General features: G+C 36.4%; 1 protein-coding gene across 2 annotated transcripts in view; it reads right to left on the bottom strand.

The window, feature by feature from the left end:
• LOC115212879 (NADPH--cytochrome P450 reductase) overlaps positions 1-20767 on the bottom strand; it is a 70102-nt gene that overhangs the window by 29324 nt on the left and 20011 nt on the right. Inside the window, exons 1-2 of one of the 2 annotated variants that reach the window (XM_029781671.2) lie at positions 6965-7077; positions 1537-1826 (exon numbers count right to left, since the gene is read on the bottom strand). In XM_029781671.2, coding sequence (XP_029637531.1) covers positions 1537-1706 — 170 coding nt within the window. In that variant the 5' untranslated portion in view covers positions 1707-1826; positions 6965-7077. Of the gene's footprint in view, positions 1-1536; positions 1827-6964; positions 7078-20767 lie in introns of those variants that run through there. The other variant, XM_029781670.2, reaches the window with a different exon arrangement.

Raw genomic sequence — 20767 nt, 5'->3', positions numbered from 1 at the left:
GTAGAAAACAAAGAGAGTCAGAAAAGCATCAGCAGACCAAATGTAGAACAGAACTCGGGAGAAATGAACTTTATGATTTAACTATTTCAATGTTTAAATGGATGAGATAGAGTCATTGGATTATTTACATCATTAGAGTGAATTTTTTTTTAGTCATATCCTGGTGAGAACATGACAACAATTCTGGTGCCATGATAAAATGCCATAAAGTAGTTGGTGTTAGGAGGAGTATTCAGCCATAGAGACCATGCCAAATTTAGAATGTTTCGGGAGAGCAGTAACTGAGAAGGAGAAAACTCAATCTAAAATGAACTATCCAACTCATGACTGCATGGAAGCAGAGATAAAACAGTGGTAGTAGCAGTGTTAGCAACACTAAAAACAGGTAAAACTACCTGAAGAAATAATCTTAATTTTTTCATATTATTATTTTAAATCAGAAGAGAAGAAATGACTTCTATATAATGAAGAATAAAAGAACTGCAACAATGAATGATTTATAAATAAATCATGATACAAATATACTAATGTGAATGAAATAATATACATCCGACAGGGGGTGTCTAGAATGTAAGCTAATAATGTCAGTGTTTGAATATATAAGGATAAGTAAAGTGTGGAGTTATCTGTGTGTGTGGTTCTAAGTAGCAGCAAGCATGTTATGTGTGGATAAATATGGTAAACAGAAATTCCTCCTTTAAAATGTTCTCAAAAATTTTTGTGATGTTTCAATTTATAAACAAATAAGAGATTTCATTTTTGCTTGGATCTCTCAGAATTACTTTCCTTCCTCAAGATTATAAATACAAAATTACGGTAACAGTAGTAGTTCTTTAAAGCAACAAATCTAATAACAGTCAATTTGTTTTGTTTTTTGTTTTTTTTTTTTTTTTTTCCATAACAAATATAATTGAGAAATATTTCTTTTCCAAACATCAAAAATTCTGTGAGCAGAGACAATAATGTTAGCAACTATTAAGACTGCGTTCTGCAAAACAGATAAATCTGCCTGGCAGAGAACCAGTACTATATGCAATATGTGGCTGAATGGTTGGTAGTTTGCAAGGGAGCTATATCTAAAATACTGGTTTTTTTCCAATGACAACTGAATGTATACATTTTTAATCATCCCAGCATGCAAAAACTGGATGTAAAGGAACAAGTACAAAGTTGCTCATAAATAAGTGTAGCTATAATAGCATGTAATATACAAGCTATTATTTATAGCTATATTTGCATTTGACCAACTTTGTGAAAAAGACTCGTTTTAATAATTTCTCAATAATACCTAAAAAAAAGACTTATTTTCATCCCAACATTTTTATTCCTTATATCTTTAATAAAATGGCTATAAGAAAAGGTAAGATCTAAATAATTTTATCTTTGTGCAAAAGCAAATATGGTTTCTTCCCTAAAATATTAAAAGTAAATTAAATTCATGTTCTCTTCACAAATTAGTCTAATGTAAAATTTCTTAATAATTTTAAAATGTACACAAAATAAAATAAAATCCAATCAATAAGATGATCAACTCACACAATATTCAGTCTTTGAAAATCCATTGAATCTTCTGTTTTCCGCCAGAAAAGGTAATAAAAAGCCAATCCTATAAGCGTACTAACAACTGCAATATCCAGTAAAGATATCATGCTGCCTTCTGAACTGGGATCAGATTCCTCAGCCACTTCTGTAATTATTGCAAACATATTGTTGGAGAGGAAGGGAAATCAGAAAGATGTGACAAGGAATGTTGGACGGTAAGAAAATTTCTGTGAAGATTTTTTTGTTTGCCCCCTTCTGTTTTCACTTGGCTCTTCGAACACAATCTGCAGAAAAAGAAAAAACAAAATGAAATACATAAATGAAATTTTCTTCACGAATAAAAACAAAATAGTTTAGTGTCAGATTTCCAATATACTGACTGCTGAAAATAAATTATAAATAGAACTTTATTAAATCATCCATACATTGATAATTGTGGGAAGAAAAATAACTGGTCTTTCTAGTAGTGTCGCATTTAAAAAGCAAACAGATCAACTGAATAAAAACAGTTTGAAAATTTGGGTTGGAGAGAGGTGACTGTGTGCAGAATCTAATAGAAGGAAAGCCAGAAAATATTCCATTAATTATTCACACACTGAATTACAGTTCGTAGTCATAGAGAATAAAAAAAAGTGCAGGTGTGGCTACATGATTAAAAAGTTTGTTTTTCCAACAAGGAGTTTCTGTTTGACCTCGTTGTACTATAGCACAGTCATGACAACACCAAGTTTCAGCCAATATTCCCAGTCACCCATTCCTACCAATGTTCCCAGATTAACCCTCACCTGTCAATGCTCAGTTATTCTCCCATTTTTAAAACCAAACTTGCTCTTTAACCCTTGGGAAACTACCACCTGTGTCATCTCTTGTGAAAGGTAGGAGAGTCCAGTTTGCTGGACATTGTTGTAGAGCTGAAAAACGAGGCAATTTCTACTCTTCTCCTCTGGAAGCCATCTACTCGCAATACCAGAGGGCGCACACTCTCCTACCCTGATGTAATCTCCAGGGATACAGGCATCCAGCAACAGGACCTCCGTAATGCTATGATGGACTGTGAAGTCTGACATAGCATGGTAAACTCCATTGTCTCGACCACGGTCGAACAATGATGATGATGATTTAAGCCTTTAGCAATCAGATTACTTTGTCAAAAACGTTTATTTATTCACAGTGTGTTTTAAATTTATCATTGTCTTGTAGTTTCAAGATTACGCAATTTTTAGAATGACATTGTTAAGTACATGTGAGAGATCAGATCTGTCTGGTTTTAACATAAAACAAGTAGAGTATTTGGGTCAGATACGGCCAGATTAAATGCTAAAGGGTTAAAACTATGTAAGGTAATATACTGATATTTCACAGGAGCCATTCACAGTGATGTTTCACAAAGGTTCTGTGTCAGAATGTTTTACAGGGGCCATGAGCAGTAAAACGATGCTTTACAGGGGCAATGTTCAGTGATGTTTCACATAGGTCATGCTCAGCAAGGTTTCACAAGGGACGTGTACTGTTTTGGCTCGATTTCAGGTGTTTTCATCCACACATTCTGTAACAATTTATATAACAGTCGTACTGATTATCTACATTGTAAAATAAAACATGCAACAGTGAACAAGCAATGAGATGAAATGAGATATGAAAATAAATTAGAGCAACTGGTGGAGGAGAGAACATGTGTGTGCATGACACCATTTGTGAGTGTGTATGTGTGTGTATGTATGTGTAACCATGTGTGCAAGAGTATGTGGTTGTGTGGGAGAGATTGTCAGTGATTGTAGCAAAGCAGAATTTTTAGAGCTTATCATTCTGTTAATTTCTAAAATTTTTTTGCCATCACCAATTATTTTTTCCTCATATAATCATCATTTTATACCCATTGACTTAAAGCACTCCGTCGGTTACGACGACGAGGGTTCCGGTTGATCTGAATCAACGGAACAGCCTGCTCGTGAAATTAACGTGTAAGTGGCTGAGCACTCCACAGACACGTGTACCCTTAACGTAGTTCTCGGGGATATTCAGCATGACACAGAGAGTGACAAGGCCGGCCCTTTGAAATACAGGTACAACAGAAACAGGAAGTAAAAGTGAGAGAAAGTTGTGGTGAAAGAGTACAGCAGAGATCACCACCATCCCCTGCCGGAGCCTCGTGTAGCTTTAGGTGTTTTCGCTCAATAAACACTCACAACGCCCGGTCTGGGAATCGAAACCGCGATCCTATGACCACGAGTCCGCTGCCCATTGCACCTCCACTTTTATACCCATTAGCAATGTAGACAAGTGTTGGATTGGTTGGTACAGTTTGATTAAGCTATATTCGGAGCTAATGCCTACCTAGACAAGTAGATTATTATACAGACAAATATTATTATCTAAAACGTGTTCAGTGTTCAGTTAGTTTTTCTTTAACTTTCTTAGAATTCATAATCAGTAGGATCCCCCACCACCATTTATTTTGGGTCAGAACAAACTCCAATTGTAACTGAAAAGATACCCTTTTTTAAATTTTTTTTTTTGTTTTGTAAATTTGCCCTATAAATCATTTTCTCTTATCACATTAGATTCTATTTAATACATTCTATAATTTAACTTCATATACAGAGTGCTTGGGCTAAATTTGACATTTTTTAAGTCTCTTTTTTTTTCAAGAACAGCTTGATGTATTAGTGAACAGTCAATGGCACTGGAGAGCACAAAGAATCAAGTTGTAATTGTGAAGGCACATGGCCTAGTGGTTAGAGCAGCAGATTCGCGGTTGAGGGATCACAGGTTCAAATCTCAGACAGGGCGATGTGTATGTTTATGAGTGAAAACACCTAAGCTCCATGTGGCTCCAGCAGAAGGTAATGGCAAACTTCTGCTGACTCTTTCGCCACAACTTTCTCTCACTCTTTCCTCCTGCATCTTGCAGCTCACCTGCGACAGACCGGCGTCCCATCCAGGTGGGGAACCTATACGCTAAGAAACCGGCCCTTATGAGCCAGGCGTGGATCGAGAAGGAACAAACAAGTTGTAATTGAAAAAAAGTTAGCTGATATGGCAGACTGGAAGCTACCTGAATATTGAAAAAGAGTTACCTATACCATGATGATTTGTACTGAGTATCAAAATGCTGACATCATGACTGTCACTCAATTATCTGTGAACATTGTAAAGGTTGTAAGACATGACATGGGCAGCTGTAATAGAGACTACAAAGACATGGCAAGCAGAACGGGACACAGTGGGCATTCTGACTGCATCCACATGCTGCAATTTCTCAACTGCAGGACTGGTCCTTATGCTCAATTCAGATGGCTATGTGAAGCCTTTGGAGACTGTGGTCAATCCCTGGTTGGAGAAGGTTGCTGCTGGAAGCTGATATGGATAGCAGCAGAATTCAGTTCCTTGCCATATCTCCAGAAAGAGAAGTGGTTATCAGAGAATTTCTATAACTTCACCAGCCAAGTTTCTGGCCTCCTAATTCACCCCACTTGTAATCCCATGGATTACTATGTATGATGGTGGGGGCTCACAGTTGAGAAAGACACCAACCACTCTGCCTGCAACATCAAGGCCAAGCTGGCAGCCAAGATCACGAGGAGATATTTGAAGATCTTCCCAGGGACACAGTAAGGAATGCATGCACTAGGTTCCCAAGCAATTTAGATGCTGTGGTGGAAGCTGAAGGTGGCTACTTTAAGTAAATTATCTCTCAGTCAGAATTTCATTTATTTTTGAACGGGATATTGCTTTTTTTTTTACTTTTATGCAAATTGTCAAATTTAGTTCAAACACCCTGTATATTAGATACCATTTTAGTATCATATTTTTAGATTTTTCTGGCTAACATTAAAACAGGCTCCAAATAAGTGTTCAAGTTAGGATTAGGGTTGAGATCATTAATAACTGTTGAAGAACTAGCAGAGAAGCTTGGATATGGTCATTCAAACTTTCAACAACACCTGCGTGCTATAGGAAAAGTCAGCAAATTGGGTCAATGGGTTCCTCACAAACAGGTCACAGATGGAACCCTTCTGTTGGTAAAGATTAATTCAGTCCTTACTGCTCCACTCAAGCAAAGCATACAGGCAAAATGCTTGTAACTTCATGAAACCTGCTGATGGGTTCTCATCATTTTGATAACTTCAGTCACTATCAGGAGAAAAGCTTCAAAATCTAAGTGGCTCCAGCAGTTTCTAGTATGGACAAAGTGTCTTCAATGTTTATTTTACCCACATAGAGTATTTCTTATTATGATTGTGAATGTACTCCACACATGCTGTTTCAAGGTAAAGAGCAGTAATCATTTAATCTTGGTGCCTAAATGTCTGCAGGTAGTTTAAGTCCATTTAAAGCTCAATAAAACCTTTGTCAAAACAAGTGAAATATGACAGCATGAGGACAAACATCAGGCACAATGACAAATATAGACATAGCAACTAAGAATATACAGTGACTTTATAACTAAAAAAAAATGTCTAGATATCCTTGGGTTACTGGTTCACAGATACACAGGATACTGACAGATATTCGGATAAAACAAAATGTATTAGATACAAGATTAGGCCACTAATATGATTTGAGACAAAACAAAATATAAGAATATCGTTAAGCCACTGATGTGTCTTTGGGCAAAATGAAATACATTTTGTTGGACTTATTGCTTTAAAAATATTTTAAGTAACAGATGCTTTTATGGTAAAAATTATTTTTCACTATACATCATTACTATATATGGGAAAGTCACAGCTGAAAGGTCTTCAGTCATACAGCCAGATGTGATCATGGGCTACAGGAAACAAAAACAGAACAATACTTGTAGCTCATTCTCCCTACAACTACATAAGATGGGCTACATAACACATAATTCTTAGATAACCACACACTGAAATATATAGATATTATTATGACTGTTTAACATCCACTCCTCTATAACAAATTTAAGACTTTTTTTTAAGGAAGCATTTTAAGGTCAGATATCATCCCCGATGTCAAACCTTTCAGTAAACTCTTACAACATCTAGGTCTATACTGTACCTACTCTAAAAACCAGGATAAATACAGCTACATATTTTACACACACATCGGCATATCTGCTTATTTGTGTATGTCTATGAAGCAAGTTTAGGAATTCCAATTCAAGTTTTTTTGATTTTTATCTTCAGTTTATTACACATTAACACGTAAATAGATATGGTGGTTAACTGCAAATGAAATTTAAATTTAAATGGATTTTTTTTTCTTGTTTTGGATTCCAGATTATATATAATTTTTATCCATTTCAGAATAAACAAAATGCAACGCTTAACTAACGAAGTATTATCTACATCACACACAACTCCCCCTCTCTCTCTCTCTCGGAATAACATATCCACATTAATGTTACATTAACCACTAATCGTGTGGAAGAAAAGTAAAATGAATTAAAATTTTCACAAACCTATATATACTTTGATGTGAGAAGAAAAGATTTCAAACAAGCTGAACTACTGTAATAATATTTCAAGTTGTTTAAAGTTCTATGCTTTATCACAATATTTCATCAGCATTTTAACACTATCAGTTTCACCCTCAATAAACTGAATAACTAACAAAATAAAACCACTTATCTGTAGAGAATGAGAATATTCAATTATGATAAGACACTAAATTTTTAATTTCATTTATCTTTAATTTTGTTAACCGACCGTTCATTTTATTTCACAATCTTTACTCACATATATATCATCATTTTTATTTTTATGTCCACTTTTCCACCATACTTATCAGTAACAATCAAGATTTTCATTTCTTTCCATTTCAATTCAACTATTTATCTATCTGTATATCTAATGACGTATCTATTTACCTGTATATCTATGGGTATATCTGCAGACTTACCGACCTACCTATCTATTTATCATATTGATTTTCCTTTCTGTTGATGTAGGTATCTGTCTAATCAGACAATATGGATAAACATTTAAACCTAATAACAAAAGAAAAAAGAACAAACTGAATAATGATAGAGCCCCCAGCATGAACACACAAAAGAGTAAAAGAGTAACATCCACAGCTAGGCTATTTCACTTTCTCTATCAAAACTTTCCCTACGCTGTCTCTCTTCTTTCATCTCTTTGTGGGGTTAATTATCTTCATCTTTAGTTACAGTTTCTCATTAAAAAAAACATAATACGCAGAATTGTCAGATTAATACAGTCGGGTGTTTTGAGGGAAATTTGGCTGCTATTTCTACCAGGTTTACCTACCATGTAGACATCAGAACTTCATTTTCATTTTTAGATTTGCATTTCAAAGATTTCACATAATCTTTTCCATAAATCAACTATCGTAAAAATTTTCTACCATGACCTCACATTTTCTATGAATGTGGGTGTAGCTTTAAAAGACGTGATTAGACAGAGGTCCAATAGAATTGAATGGACCGGCCGCTGGTCAAGATGTTCTTGCAACTCCAATGTCCCTCACTCCCTCCGATACGATCTACAAGTTTAAGCAGCTTCAATTTCCTATCAAACTCTCCTTTGCAATGACAATAAATAAGGCACAGGGTCAATCATTGCAAATGGTTGGTTTAAATCTCACAGAGCAAGTGTTCTCCCACGGTCAACTTTACGTTGGATGCTCCTGTGTTGGCAGACCACTAAGTCCACATTTATGCATCAGAAGGGAAAACGAGAAACGTTGCCTACAAAGAAGCGCTCCACTGAAAAGATGGCATTTCTTCACATCTTTCAAATCACCCCAGTCATCTGCCACCTCAAAAGCATCGTAGTCACCGTGCCAGACAACGTAACTCAATGACACATACCTTCATTCACTCACTATCTCTCGCATCCAAACGCGCAAGCACACACATGTCCATTTCACATATCTTCCTTCAATTTCTGCCATCTGCAAATAAAATTTTTACCGATACAACTGCTTACAAAAATAGGGATTAATGTATAATTTCTTTCCATGTTCATAATTAAATAAATGTTTTAATGATTAGACAGAGGTCCAATACAATAGCTCTCAGAAACAGACTACATAAAAATTCTTTCTTCACAACTCCTGAAGCTGTTTTCTGATGGGGGGGAGGGATAAATTTTCATACAGCTGGAGGCTTCAATCGAAACAGGGGACCAAAAATGATAAGGTTGAGAAACGCTGTTATAGATTATGCCTAACCAAAAATGATCACAGCCACATCATCCAAACAGACCAGGTGAAGCCAGGCTTAACTGCTAGCATAATATATATATCATACATATATAATATATATATTATAACATATATATACCTATTTCTTTATTACCCACAAGGGGCTAAACACAGAGGGGACAAACAAGGACAGACATAGGTATTAAGTCATTTACATCGACCCAAGTGCGTAACTGGTACTTAATTTATCGACCCCGAAAGGATGAAAGGCAAAGTCGACCTCGGCGGAATTTGAACTCACAACGTAATGCAGACGAAATACCACTAAGTATTTCGCCCGGCGTGCTAACGTTTCTGCCAGCTCGCCGCCTTATTATAACATATATATACCATCCTCATCATCATCATTTAACATCCGCCTTCCATGCTGCAATGGGTGAGACAAATATACACACAACAGGCTTTTTACAGTTTCTGTCTACCAAATCCACTCACAAGGCTTTGGTTGGCCCAAAGCACTATAGCAGAAGGCACTTATCCAAAGTGCCACACAGTGTAACTAACCTCAGAACTATGTGGTTGAGAAACAAACTTCTTATCAGACACTCATGACAGTGCCTATGTAGTTGATAATTTTTCATGATAATGAAAAAAAATCATCATTACTAGAATTGTTTGAATTTTCTTTCTTTCAACTCATCGCCATTATTTAAAACAAAAGATTTCTTTATTTTTCACTAAACTTTTTTTAACAAAAATGTTGCCAAAATGTAGGCTAAATGCGTCCTCATCAAAATTTATTGAGATGGCTGACCTAAAGATGTTATTAACATGCCATCAAATGAAACAAATTCACAACAAAGAACGGAAAATCAGTATTTGTTATAACAACATTTGCCTCTTACAACACACATATGTAATAATTTTCAGCTAGGAGTCACATCGTAATAACAAATATGCATAATCCAAAACAGAGACACATAAAAGAAATTCATAAATATACTACACGGAGCGACAGACATTCAACAAAATAAAATGAGTTCATTGGTTGAATACTGATTATGTAAGCCTCATATCTAACTATGTTATATAATAATACATTCCAGAAAGTAACAATGATACTTCTTTTACACATTGATATGCAACTATATATTTCTGTAACACATTTCAGACAAAACACTCTGTATAATATAATGACATGCAATGAATGTTTTAATAAAGACGTTTTGTAGAGAGTGCAATGACCTGGATAAGACAGTTACTCACACAGCAACGGCATACATTGAAAAGTAGGTTGCATGCACTCTAAAATATGGTGAAAACCAACTACATACACAATATACTTTTGAGTTAATAATGGGGTTTATGTGGTTGTAGAAACACCTCATGTCTCTGGTCCTCATATTGTAGAACACTGGCACATCTCTTACTTTCTGCTTCTCCATTTGCTAAATAATCTTGTCACATAGATTTTCTTCTAGCTACATCGTCTAAGTCTTTGCTGCTCCCATTTATGGTTCTGTCCACTTCATTGTTCCACAACCACATCAACCTTTGTCTGGCCAGAACCTTGCATTAGCCACAGATTTAGTCTAACTCTCAGTACGTTGTCCTGCAAGAACTTCCTTTTATCAGTTGCTTCAGTTAAAATTTTTCTAAATTTCTGACAGTTTAATAGATCTTTAAACTACTATATCTTTTTTCCAAACTGGTTTGTGCATCTGAATCCCTCTAGCTATAAGTCTGAATTCACAAACCACTAGCTTACATCGAGATAGACAGCTGTGAATGCAAAGACCTTCACTGGTGAAGAATGTATAACCCATTTTCCAGAAAGGACAGTCAATCTTGCATGTGTTTCCACAGGACTGATAGGTGATCAGGCAAATGGTTAGTTTCTTCAAGTTAGTGTTGCAGATCAAGTCATTTGCATCATGAAACTCCAACAGCCTGTACAGAATTTTGCCTCAGGCTAGCTGATACAAACACATACACAAGGTCATGTATAGATGGACTTTCTTCTCAATATTGACACATGGATGTCTTGTTGAACCAACAAGATGACTTACTTAGGATGCAAAGTAGCTAAGTATTCCAGACATGTACCCTTAACATAATTCTCAAGAAAAATCAACATGGCAGTAAGTCAAGGCTGGATCCCTGAACTACAAGTACAATCCATCTGATGGGCTAGTACACAATTCTTATTTACTAAAACTCACTCAAAAGACTTAGGTCAATCAGATTATAGTAAAGACATTTAGCCAATATGCTACACAGTGATATTGAACTAAGAACCCGATGATTGTAAAGTGGGTTTCTCAATCACTGATGACATGACTGTGTCCATATATATTTATATACACACACACACTCACATAAACCACATGCATGCATATTTCACTGACTACATTCGGTATTCCAGCTATGACCAACCCATTTTTTAATAAATTATACGCATGATTACTTTAGCCAGAACATTCAAAGATGTAAGAATCTGAAAGAGATTTAGCTCCCAGTTATAGCAGATCATGATCCATCCTCCTCCTAATGTACTTATTCTCATTTTCTAGTCACATAGGTTCAATCCAATCCATTCAATTAAACACACTTTTCATAAACCTGACAGAATGGATACAAGATGATTACAAAAACAAAACACCCTTAAAAGATGGAATAGTCATGTCTTGACAAGTGAAAGTTGACAGATAGAAACTATATGGTATCCGACAGGAAGAACTTCACTTGTTCTTCAATTGTAGATTTGATCAACCACTTTGTTAACCCTTTAGCATTCAGATTTCTCTTTCAAATTTAATGCTTATTTATTCACACTGTTTTGAATTAATCATGTATTATCTCATAGTTTCAGTGTTTCAATGATATTAGTCTTTACTTTAATAACATTGTAGGGTAGGTGTGAAAAGCTAGATCTGGCCAGTTTGAACATAAAACAGGTAGAATATTTGGACTAGGTATGGTTGGTTTAAATGCTAAAGAGGTAAACATTACCACTCAATCCTTAGATGCCTTGAGCAAAAGCCACTCTCTGGTAATACTTTAGGTAATAATCTAGTATGTTATAACTTCATTACTTCCTTCCAACAGTTATGAAGACCCTAAAAATCTGAAATATAGTCATAGGGGTCACCCTTTCATCTAAAATGTTAACAGAAAGCTATAGGTCAGATCAGAAATGCTCAAAGCAGAGTGTGATGGCTACAGAGAAAAAAAAAACAGGAAAATCAAGTGGAATTGGTCAGAAAATGAAAATATCAACAAATGAAAGTTTGGGTTTAAAGAACTTTGAAAAATAGAAAACTAGAAAGATAAGCCATCAACAAACATATCCATAGTGAGTTGGAAAACTTTAAAGATTACTTCTGCAATTTGAAGACAAAAAAACATCTAAGAGTGCTTAAAATTTGAAGAAAAAAAAAGGAAAGAAAGAAAAAGAAGAGGTCACCAATACTGAAAATGTTGGAAAGCAAAGACAATGCAGGTAGGAGTTGATAGGTAGGTACTCATGATCTTCTTCCTCTTCATGACAGATGATGGTGATAGTGATGGTGAGCAAATTAAATTTACCCACTCTCCTCTGTTTTATATTTGCTTCTTAGCAATCACTCTACAAGTTGTGGTATACTTTTCCCGCCTCTCTGAAGAAGGACATTTGTCCAAAACATTTGGAAATGTCTCTCCTCATGACAAACATCGTATCTTTCTAATATGTTATCTACATCTTTAACAAATTTACCTTAAACATAAGTGAGATAGGGATGAAATTCAATAAATATTGTTACAAAAATGTGAACATTTTTAGTAGAGTCTTTTTTATCTTCAGCACTTCAACCTTTAACAGAATCTAAAATATTTAACTGCTTTAGAAAACTGGAAAACTCTTGTTTCTATTACTTTTACTTATTAAACTGTTATCCCAATATCTATTTCAAGTTCAGTATTTATTCTATCAGTCACTTTTTAGTGAACCACTAAGTTACAGGAATAGAAACAAACCACTGCCAGTTGTTAAGCAAAGAAATAAGCAGAAAGACACATACACACACAAGCTGAGTTTCTGCAGTTTCCATTACTAAATTTACTCACAAGGTATCAGTTGACACACAGCTATCGTAGAAGACATGTGGCCAAGGTACAGTGCAATGGGACTGAGCCTAAAACCGCAAGATTGTAATGCAAACTTAACTGAAAACCATGCTGGCACTTTTTGTTTAATATTTGTTCTCTTTGTAATTGAGGTTTCTTTTGTTGATGTCGTTACTGTTGAGTTAGAATTTTAGCAAAACTAAAAATGTACATGAATAACAATAGAACAAAGGTTATTTCACACAATAGCATGAGAGGAAACAGTTCAAGACTGACAGTAAAGTTAAAATCTTCACTTCATTCCCTGCAACTTGCTATTTTACTTTCAACTAAAATTAAAGTCTAGAATTTAGAGTACAAAATAGACACTTAATTGATCTTTATATCAATAGTTATTAGAAGCCAGCATGGAAAGTGAGCGTAAAATTAATGATACACATGCATACACACTCATGTACATAGACACACTCTTATGCATACACACACACACATTCACAAATATACCTGCATTTACATGTGCACATGCATACATTTATGCATCCACATATGTCCTCACATACCCACACCTGTACCCATATAAGCACATATACATACGCATGCATGCATTTATGCCAGCATTAAAAGTGGACAGAAAAATGATGTTAATGACTCACTAACAACTTCCCCAATGCACAAAAAGCAAAGCCAGTTGAAGGTAGGCTTCTAATAATTATTGACATAAAGATCAATTAAGTGTCTATTTTGTACTCTAAATTCTAGACTTTAATTTTAGCTGAAAGTAAAATAGCAAGTTGCAGGGAATGAAGTGAAGGTATTACGTCGGCATATGTGTATGTCATTTTAAAAAGGAAATAGAAAACATGGAAGATAACCAACAACAATAGGGAAAGAGAGAAAAGAAGTAGAGAAGAGAGGAGGACGTAAAGAGAGAATGAAGAGGGAAGAGAAGGAGCAGGGATCAATCCTTGATAGCAGTCAGAACTGCAGACAATGGCATCAATTGTTTTCATTCAACAATAATTCTAAAACATTACAGACCGAAACACGGAGACAGTGGTAACATTACAACATTGGACTAGATGATGCTTTAATGAATCGGGATCACCAACTTATCCCCAGGTCACATCCCACCATTCTGACTTCACTGATTCCATGGAGTCACCTAAACAATATAATTTTCTCTGGCAACCGTGTCGGTGGCACGTAAAAGCACCATCCGTTCGCGTCCGTTGCCAGCCTCGGCTGGCCCCCGTGCCGGTGACACGTAAAAGCACCGTCCGCTCGTGGCCGTTTGCCAGCTCTGTCTGGCAACCATGTCGGTGGCACGTAAAAGCACCATCCGTTCGCGTCCGTTGCCAGCCTCGGCTGGCCCCCGTGCCGGTGACACGTAAAAGCACCGTCCGTTCGTGGCCGTTTGCCAGCTCTGTCTGGCCCCGTGTCGGTGGCACGTAAAAGCACCATCGGTTCGTGTCCGTTGCCAGCATCGCCTGGCCCCGTGCCGGTGACACGTAAAAGCACCATCCGTTCGTGGCTGTTCGCCAGCTCTGTCTGGCACCTGTGCAGGTGGCACGTAAAAAACACCCACTACACTTTTCTTTTGAATAAGAAGTGCCAAGCTTCAAAGACTGATAGAACAACATTATCTTTAAGACCATAGATCTGGCACAAATGCTTGTATTTAAGGTACTCAAGGCCAGGTCATAGAACTAAAGTGGCAGATGGATTAAATCATTCACTCATGAAGAAGCATGGTTCTTCTGAGAGGCTTCCATGTAATGTGTCCACCAAATTTCATTGACAAGATGATCCAACTCAACAGTAAAAAGAGATATTTTCCCCCAAGATGCTATGCATTGAGATTAGACCTTAAAACATGTCACAGAAAAACAAACTTTTAATCACACAGCCATGTCTGACCTCATTAAGAGAAAAACAGTAATTACAAAAGAGGACAAATGTTATTTGCATAACAATAAACGAGCGACAGAATGTTGCTTTATTTTCTTCTCTATTCATTTTCAGTAATTAAAACTAATTTTCAATTGCCAAAAATATGCAGGGAAAAATATTGATGAGAAAATTTAAAGATATTTCATTATTTTTTTCATTTTATTATTACTATTATTAAGGTGGTGAGTTGGCAGAATTATTAGCATGCCAAGCGAAATGCTTAGCAGCATTTCATCTGCTGCAAGGTTCTGAGTTCAAATTTTGCTGAGATTGACTTTGCCTTTCATCCTGGGATCAATGTGATTGACTGTCCCCCTCCCCACAAAAATCCAGGCCTTGTACCTATAGTAGAAAGGATTATAATAATAATAATAATTATTATTATTAATATTATTATTATATTATTGAGTGAGAGAGCAGTGCATGCCATCAAAGTGACACTGGGGTACAAATAAAGAAGCCCAATATACCCATCTTGACTACCTATCTGATAAGGGTACATCAGGCACGTCTACCACAACCATGTGCGCAACATGGTGACTTTATATCAAGATGACCTTGCAGGTGGGGGCCCAGTTAGAATTTTCTTCAGGTCAAGTAGCTCATCCCATTCAAAGGGTTCCTGAATAAGGGTTGTTTAAGGATGATGAACGAAACACCCATGTTTACAGAGGTGAATTATTCAAACCCCAAAGAATTCCTCTCAACACATGGCTATGATGCTCCCCTAATACTTCTGTTCGTCATCAGAGATGCACATATTGTCAGCCACCAAGGGGCATGCTCAACTAGTTATGGTCAAACAACTGACAAGCAAATCTGCGGTATTCAGCAGAATATTTGCTGTAGCCCTGGCAGTAATATTTCCAGTTATTGAATTTAGCATTTAACTGAGAATAATAATGGGCTTATTAAATGTAGAACAAGAGTAGGAAAAGAGTAAGAAGAGAAAATGATTGTGTACTGTATATGAAAAGTACTTCATGAGCCCATCTATCCAGAGATACAGTATAAAGATAAATATTGAAGACTGACACAAGCAAACATCAGTTGGTTTAAATGTCACTCACAGCATCAATTCTAGACATTAAGGAAGGTGATTAGTCAAAATGAATTCTAGTCTTCTATTAGGTCGTCAAGTATGAAATTTGCAGTAAGATATATGGTAAACTTTGACAGCTGCTCATTTTGTGCCATTATTATATTTTGACAATCTTTATTTTTGTTAGAAAGCTGACAGATCTATTTCTTTATTCTAACTCATTTGGCACTTTATAAGTATTTATAAATCGTTTTTTTTTTTTTTTTTTTTTTTTTGCTATTTTAGTTTAGAGATGGATAAGTCAGAAATTCATACAGTTTTGAAATTTGAGTTCTTTCTTGGAAATACAGCATCACAAACAGCTCGGAATATTAATGGAGTATTTCATTCTAATGTTATTACACAGCAGACATCATCAAATTGGTTTGCAAAATTTCATTCTCGTAACTTTGACCTCACAAATGAGCAATGTAGGTGACCAGAAACAAAGGTGGATAATGATAAACTGAAAGCTACAGTTGAGTCAGATCCATCTCAAAGTGCCTGTGAATTGTTGTTGTTTGGTGTTAGCAAGCAAACAATATTCACTCACCTAGTTCAAATCAGTAAAGTGAAAAAGTTGGGTAAGTGGGTTCCACATGAACTCAAGGAAAATCAGAAACAGCAATGTTTGGAAGCCTGCATTATGCTACTTTCTCGTCACAAAATTGAATCATTTTTTAATCGAATGGTAACATGTGATAAGAAATAGATCCAATACATACAACAGTAAACATTCGGCACAATGGCTGGACAAAGACGAGCCACAAAAACACAGTCCAAAAAGCAAAATTCATCAAAAGAAGCTGATGGTGTGTTGGTGGTCTGGAAAAGGTGTGATCCATTATGAGTTCATTAAACCTGGCTCATCAATCACAGCCAAAGTATACTGCAGCCAACTGGACCAAATGATGCAGAAACTTACAAAAAAACAGCCCAAGATTAGTCAATACATCCACTCCTATTTTATTGCAAGACAACGCCAGACCACACATTGCAAAAATGACACAGGCGAAACTACAGAAGTTGGAAGTTCTCCATCATCCACCATACTCACCTGATCTTGCCCCCCACTAATTACCAACCACTTCTTCCAGAATTTGGATAACTTTTTGATAGGAAAAAATTTTATTCCGACAATGCTGTAAAACGCCTTCCAAGATTTTATAGACTCTAGATTGCCAAGCTTTTACAGTTCTGAGCTGGACAAGCTACCACTGAAATGGCAAAAGTGTATTGACAATGTAGGTGCATACTTTGATGAATAAAAATATTCCATGTATTTACAAAACATTAGAAAACTTTATTTTTCTACAAATTTCATACTTGATGACCTAATAATAACAAACGAGTGAATTTGTAGATCGAAATTGTGTATGTCATTTTAAAAAGGAAATAGAAAACATGGAAGATAACCAACAACAATAGGGAAAGAGAGAAAAGAAGTAGAGAAGAGAGGAGGACGTAAAGAGAGAATGAAGAGGGAAGAGAAGGAGCAGGGATCAATCCTTGATAGCAGTCAGAACTGCAGACAATGGCATCAATTGTTTTCATTCAACAATAATTCTAAAACATTACAGACCGAAACACGGAGACAGTGGTAACATTACAACATTGGACTAGATGATGCTTTAATGAATCGGGATCACCAACTTATCCCCAGGTCACATCCCACCATTCTGACTTCACTGATTCCATGGAGTCACCTAAACAATATAATTTTCTCTGGCAACCGTGTCGGTGGCACGTAAAAGCACCATCCGTTCGCGTCTGTTGCCAGCCTCGGCTGGCCCCCGTGCCGGTGACACGTAAAAGCACCGTCCGCTCGTGGCCGTTTGCCAGCTCTGTCTGGCAACCGTGTCGGTGGCACGTAAAAGCACCATCCGTTCGCGTCCGTTGCCAGCCTCGGCTGGCCCCCGTGCCGGTGACACGTAAAAGCACCGTCCGTTCGTGGCCGTTTGCCAGCTCTGTCTGGCCCCGTGTCGGTGGCACATAAAAGCACCATCGGTTCGTGTCCGTTGCCAGCATCGCCTGGCCCCGTGCCGGTGACACGTAAAAGCACCATCCGTTCGTGGCTGTTCGCCAGCTCTGTCTGGCACCTGTGCAGGTGGCACGTAAAAAACACCCACTACACTTTTCTTTTGAATAAGAAGTGCCAAGCTTCAAAGACTGATAGAACAACATTATCTTTAAGACCATAGATCTGGCACAAATGCTTGTATTTAAGGTACTCAAGGCCAGGTCATAGAACTAAAGTGGCAGATGGATTAAATCATTCACTCATGAAGAAGCATGGTTCTTCTGAGAGGCTTCCATGTAATGTGTCCACCAAATTTCATTGACAAGATGATCCAACTCAACAGTAAAAAGAGATATTTTCCCCCAAGATGCTATGCATTGAGATTAGACCTTAAAACATGTCACAGAAAAACAAACTTTTAATCACACAGCCATGTCTGACCTCATTAAGAGAAAAACAGTAATTACAAAAGAGGACAAATGTTATTTGCATAACAATAAACGAGCGACAGAATGTTGCTTTATTTTCTTCTCTATTCATTTTCAGTAATTAAAACTAATTTTCAATTGCCAAAAATATGCAGGGAAAAATATTGATGAGAAAATTTAAAGATATTTCATTATTTTTTTCATTTTATTATTACTATTATTAAGGTGGTGAGTTGGCAGAATTATTAGCATGCCAAGCGAAATGCTTAGCAGCATTTCATCTGCTGCAAGGTTCTGAGTTCAAATTTTGCTGAGATTGACTTTGCCTTTCATCCTGGGATCAATGTGATTGACTGTCCCCCTCCCCACAAAAATCCAGGCCTTGTACCTATAGTAGAAAGGATTATAATAATAATAATAATTATTATTATTAATATTATTATTATTATTATTGAGTGAGAGAGCAGTGCATGCCATCAAAGTGACACTGGGGTACAAATAAAGAAGCCCAATATACCCATCTTGACTACCTATCTGATAAGGGTACATCAGGCACGTCTACCACAACCATGTGCGCAACATGGTGACTTTATATCAAGATGACCTTGCAGGTGGGGGCCCAGTTAGAATTTTCTTCAGGTCAAGTAGCTCATCCCATTCAAAGGGTTCCTGAATAAGGGTTGTTTAAGGATGATGAACGAAACACCCATGTTTACAGAGGTGAATTATTCAAACCCCAAAGAATTCCTCTCAACACATGGCTATGATGCTCCCCTAATACTTCTGTTCGTCATCAGAGATGCACATATTGTCAGCCACCAAGGGGCATGCTCAACTAGTTATGGTCAAACAACTGACAAGCAAATCTGCGGTATTCAGCAGAATATTTGCTGTAGCCCTGGCAGTAATATTTCCAGTTATTGAATTTAGCATTTAACTGAGAATAATAATGGGCTTATTAAATGTAGAACAAGAGTAGGAAAAGAGTAAGAAGAGAAAATGATTGTGTACTGTATATGAAAAGTACTTCATGAGCCCATCTATCCAGAGATACAGTATAAAGATAAATATTGAAGACTGACACAAGCAAACATCAGTTGGTTTAAATGTCACTCACAGCATCAATTCTAGACATTAAGGAAGGTGATTAGTCAAAATGAATTCTAGTCTTCTATTAGGTCGTCAAGTATGAAATTTGCAGTAAGATATATGGTAAACTTTGACAGCTGCTCATTTTGTGCCATTATTATATTTTGACAATCTTTATTTTTGTTAGAAAGCTGACAGATCTATTTCTTTATTCTAACTCATTTGGCACTTTATAAGTATTTATAAATCGTTTTTTTTTTTTTTTTTTTTTTTTGCTATTTTAGTTTAGAGATGGATAAGTCAGAAATTCATACAGTTTTGAAATTTGAGTTCTTTCTTGGAAATACAGCATCACAAACAGCTCGGAATATTAATGGAGTATTTCATTCTAATGTTATTACACAGCAGACATCATCAAATCGGTTTGCAAAATTTCATTCTCGTAACTTTGACCTCACAAATGAGCAATGTAGGTGACCAGAAACAAAGGTGGATAATGATAAACTGAAAGCTACAGTTGAGTCAGATCCATCTCAAAGTGCCTGTGAATTGTTGTTGTTTGGTGTTAGCAAGCAAACAATATTCACTCACCTAGTTCAAATCAGTAAAGTGAAAAAGTTGGATAAGTGGGTTCCACATGAACTCAAGGAAAATCAGAAACAGCAATGTTTGGAAGCCTGCATTATGCTACTTTCTCATCACAAAATTGAATCATTTTTTAATCGAATGGTAACATGTGATAAGAAATAGATCCAATACATACAACAGTAAACATTCGGCACAATGGCTGGACAAAGACGAGCCACAAAAACACAGTCCAAAAAGCAAAATTCATCAAAAGAAGCTGATGATGTGTTGGTGGTCTTGAAAAGGTGTGATCCATTATGAGTTCATTAAACCTGGCTCATCAATCACAGCCAAAGTATACTGCAGCCAACTGGACCAAATGATGCAGAAACTTACAAAAAAACAGCCCAAGATTAGTCAATACATCCACTCCTATTTTATTGCAAGACAACGCCAGACCACACATTGCAAAAATGACACAGGCGAAACTACAGAAGTTGGAAGTTCTCCATCATCCACCATACTCACCTGATCTTGCCCCCCCACTAATTACCAACCACTTCTTCCAGAATTTGGATAACTTTTTGATAGGAAAAAATTTTATTCCGACAATGCTGTAAAACGCCTTCCAAGATTTTATAGACTCTAGATTGCCAAGCTTTTACAGTTCTGAGCTGGACAAGCTACCACTGAAATGGCAAAAGTGTATTGACAATGTAGGTGCATACTTTGATGAATAAAAATATTCCATGTATTTACAAAACATTAGAAAACTTTATTTTTCTACAAATTTCATACTTGATGACCTAATAATAACAAACAATTTTCTACTTGACCATTGTTTTCTGCCTTTAC

This window comes from Octopus sinensis, linkage group LG6, assembly GCF_006345805.1.
Source record: "Octopus sinensis linkage group LG6, ASM634580v1, whole genome shotgun sequence".
Taxonomy (NCBI): domain Eukaryota; kingdom Metazoa; phylum Mollusca; class Cephalopoda; order Octopoda; family Octopodidae; genus Octopus; species Octopus sinensis.
This window is presented reverse-complemented; position numbering and strand designations above follow the sequence as displayed.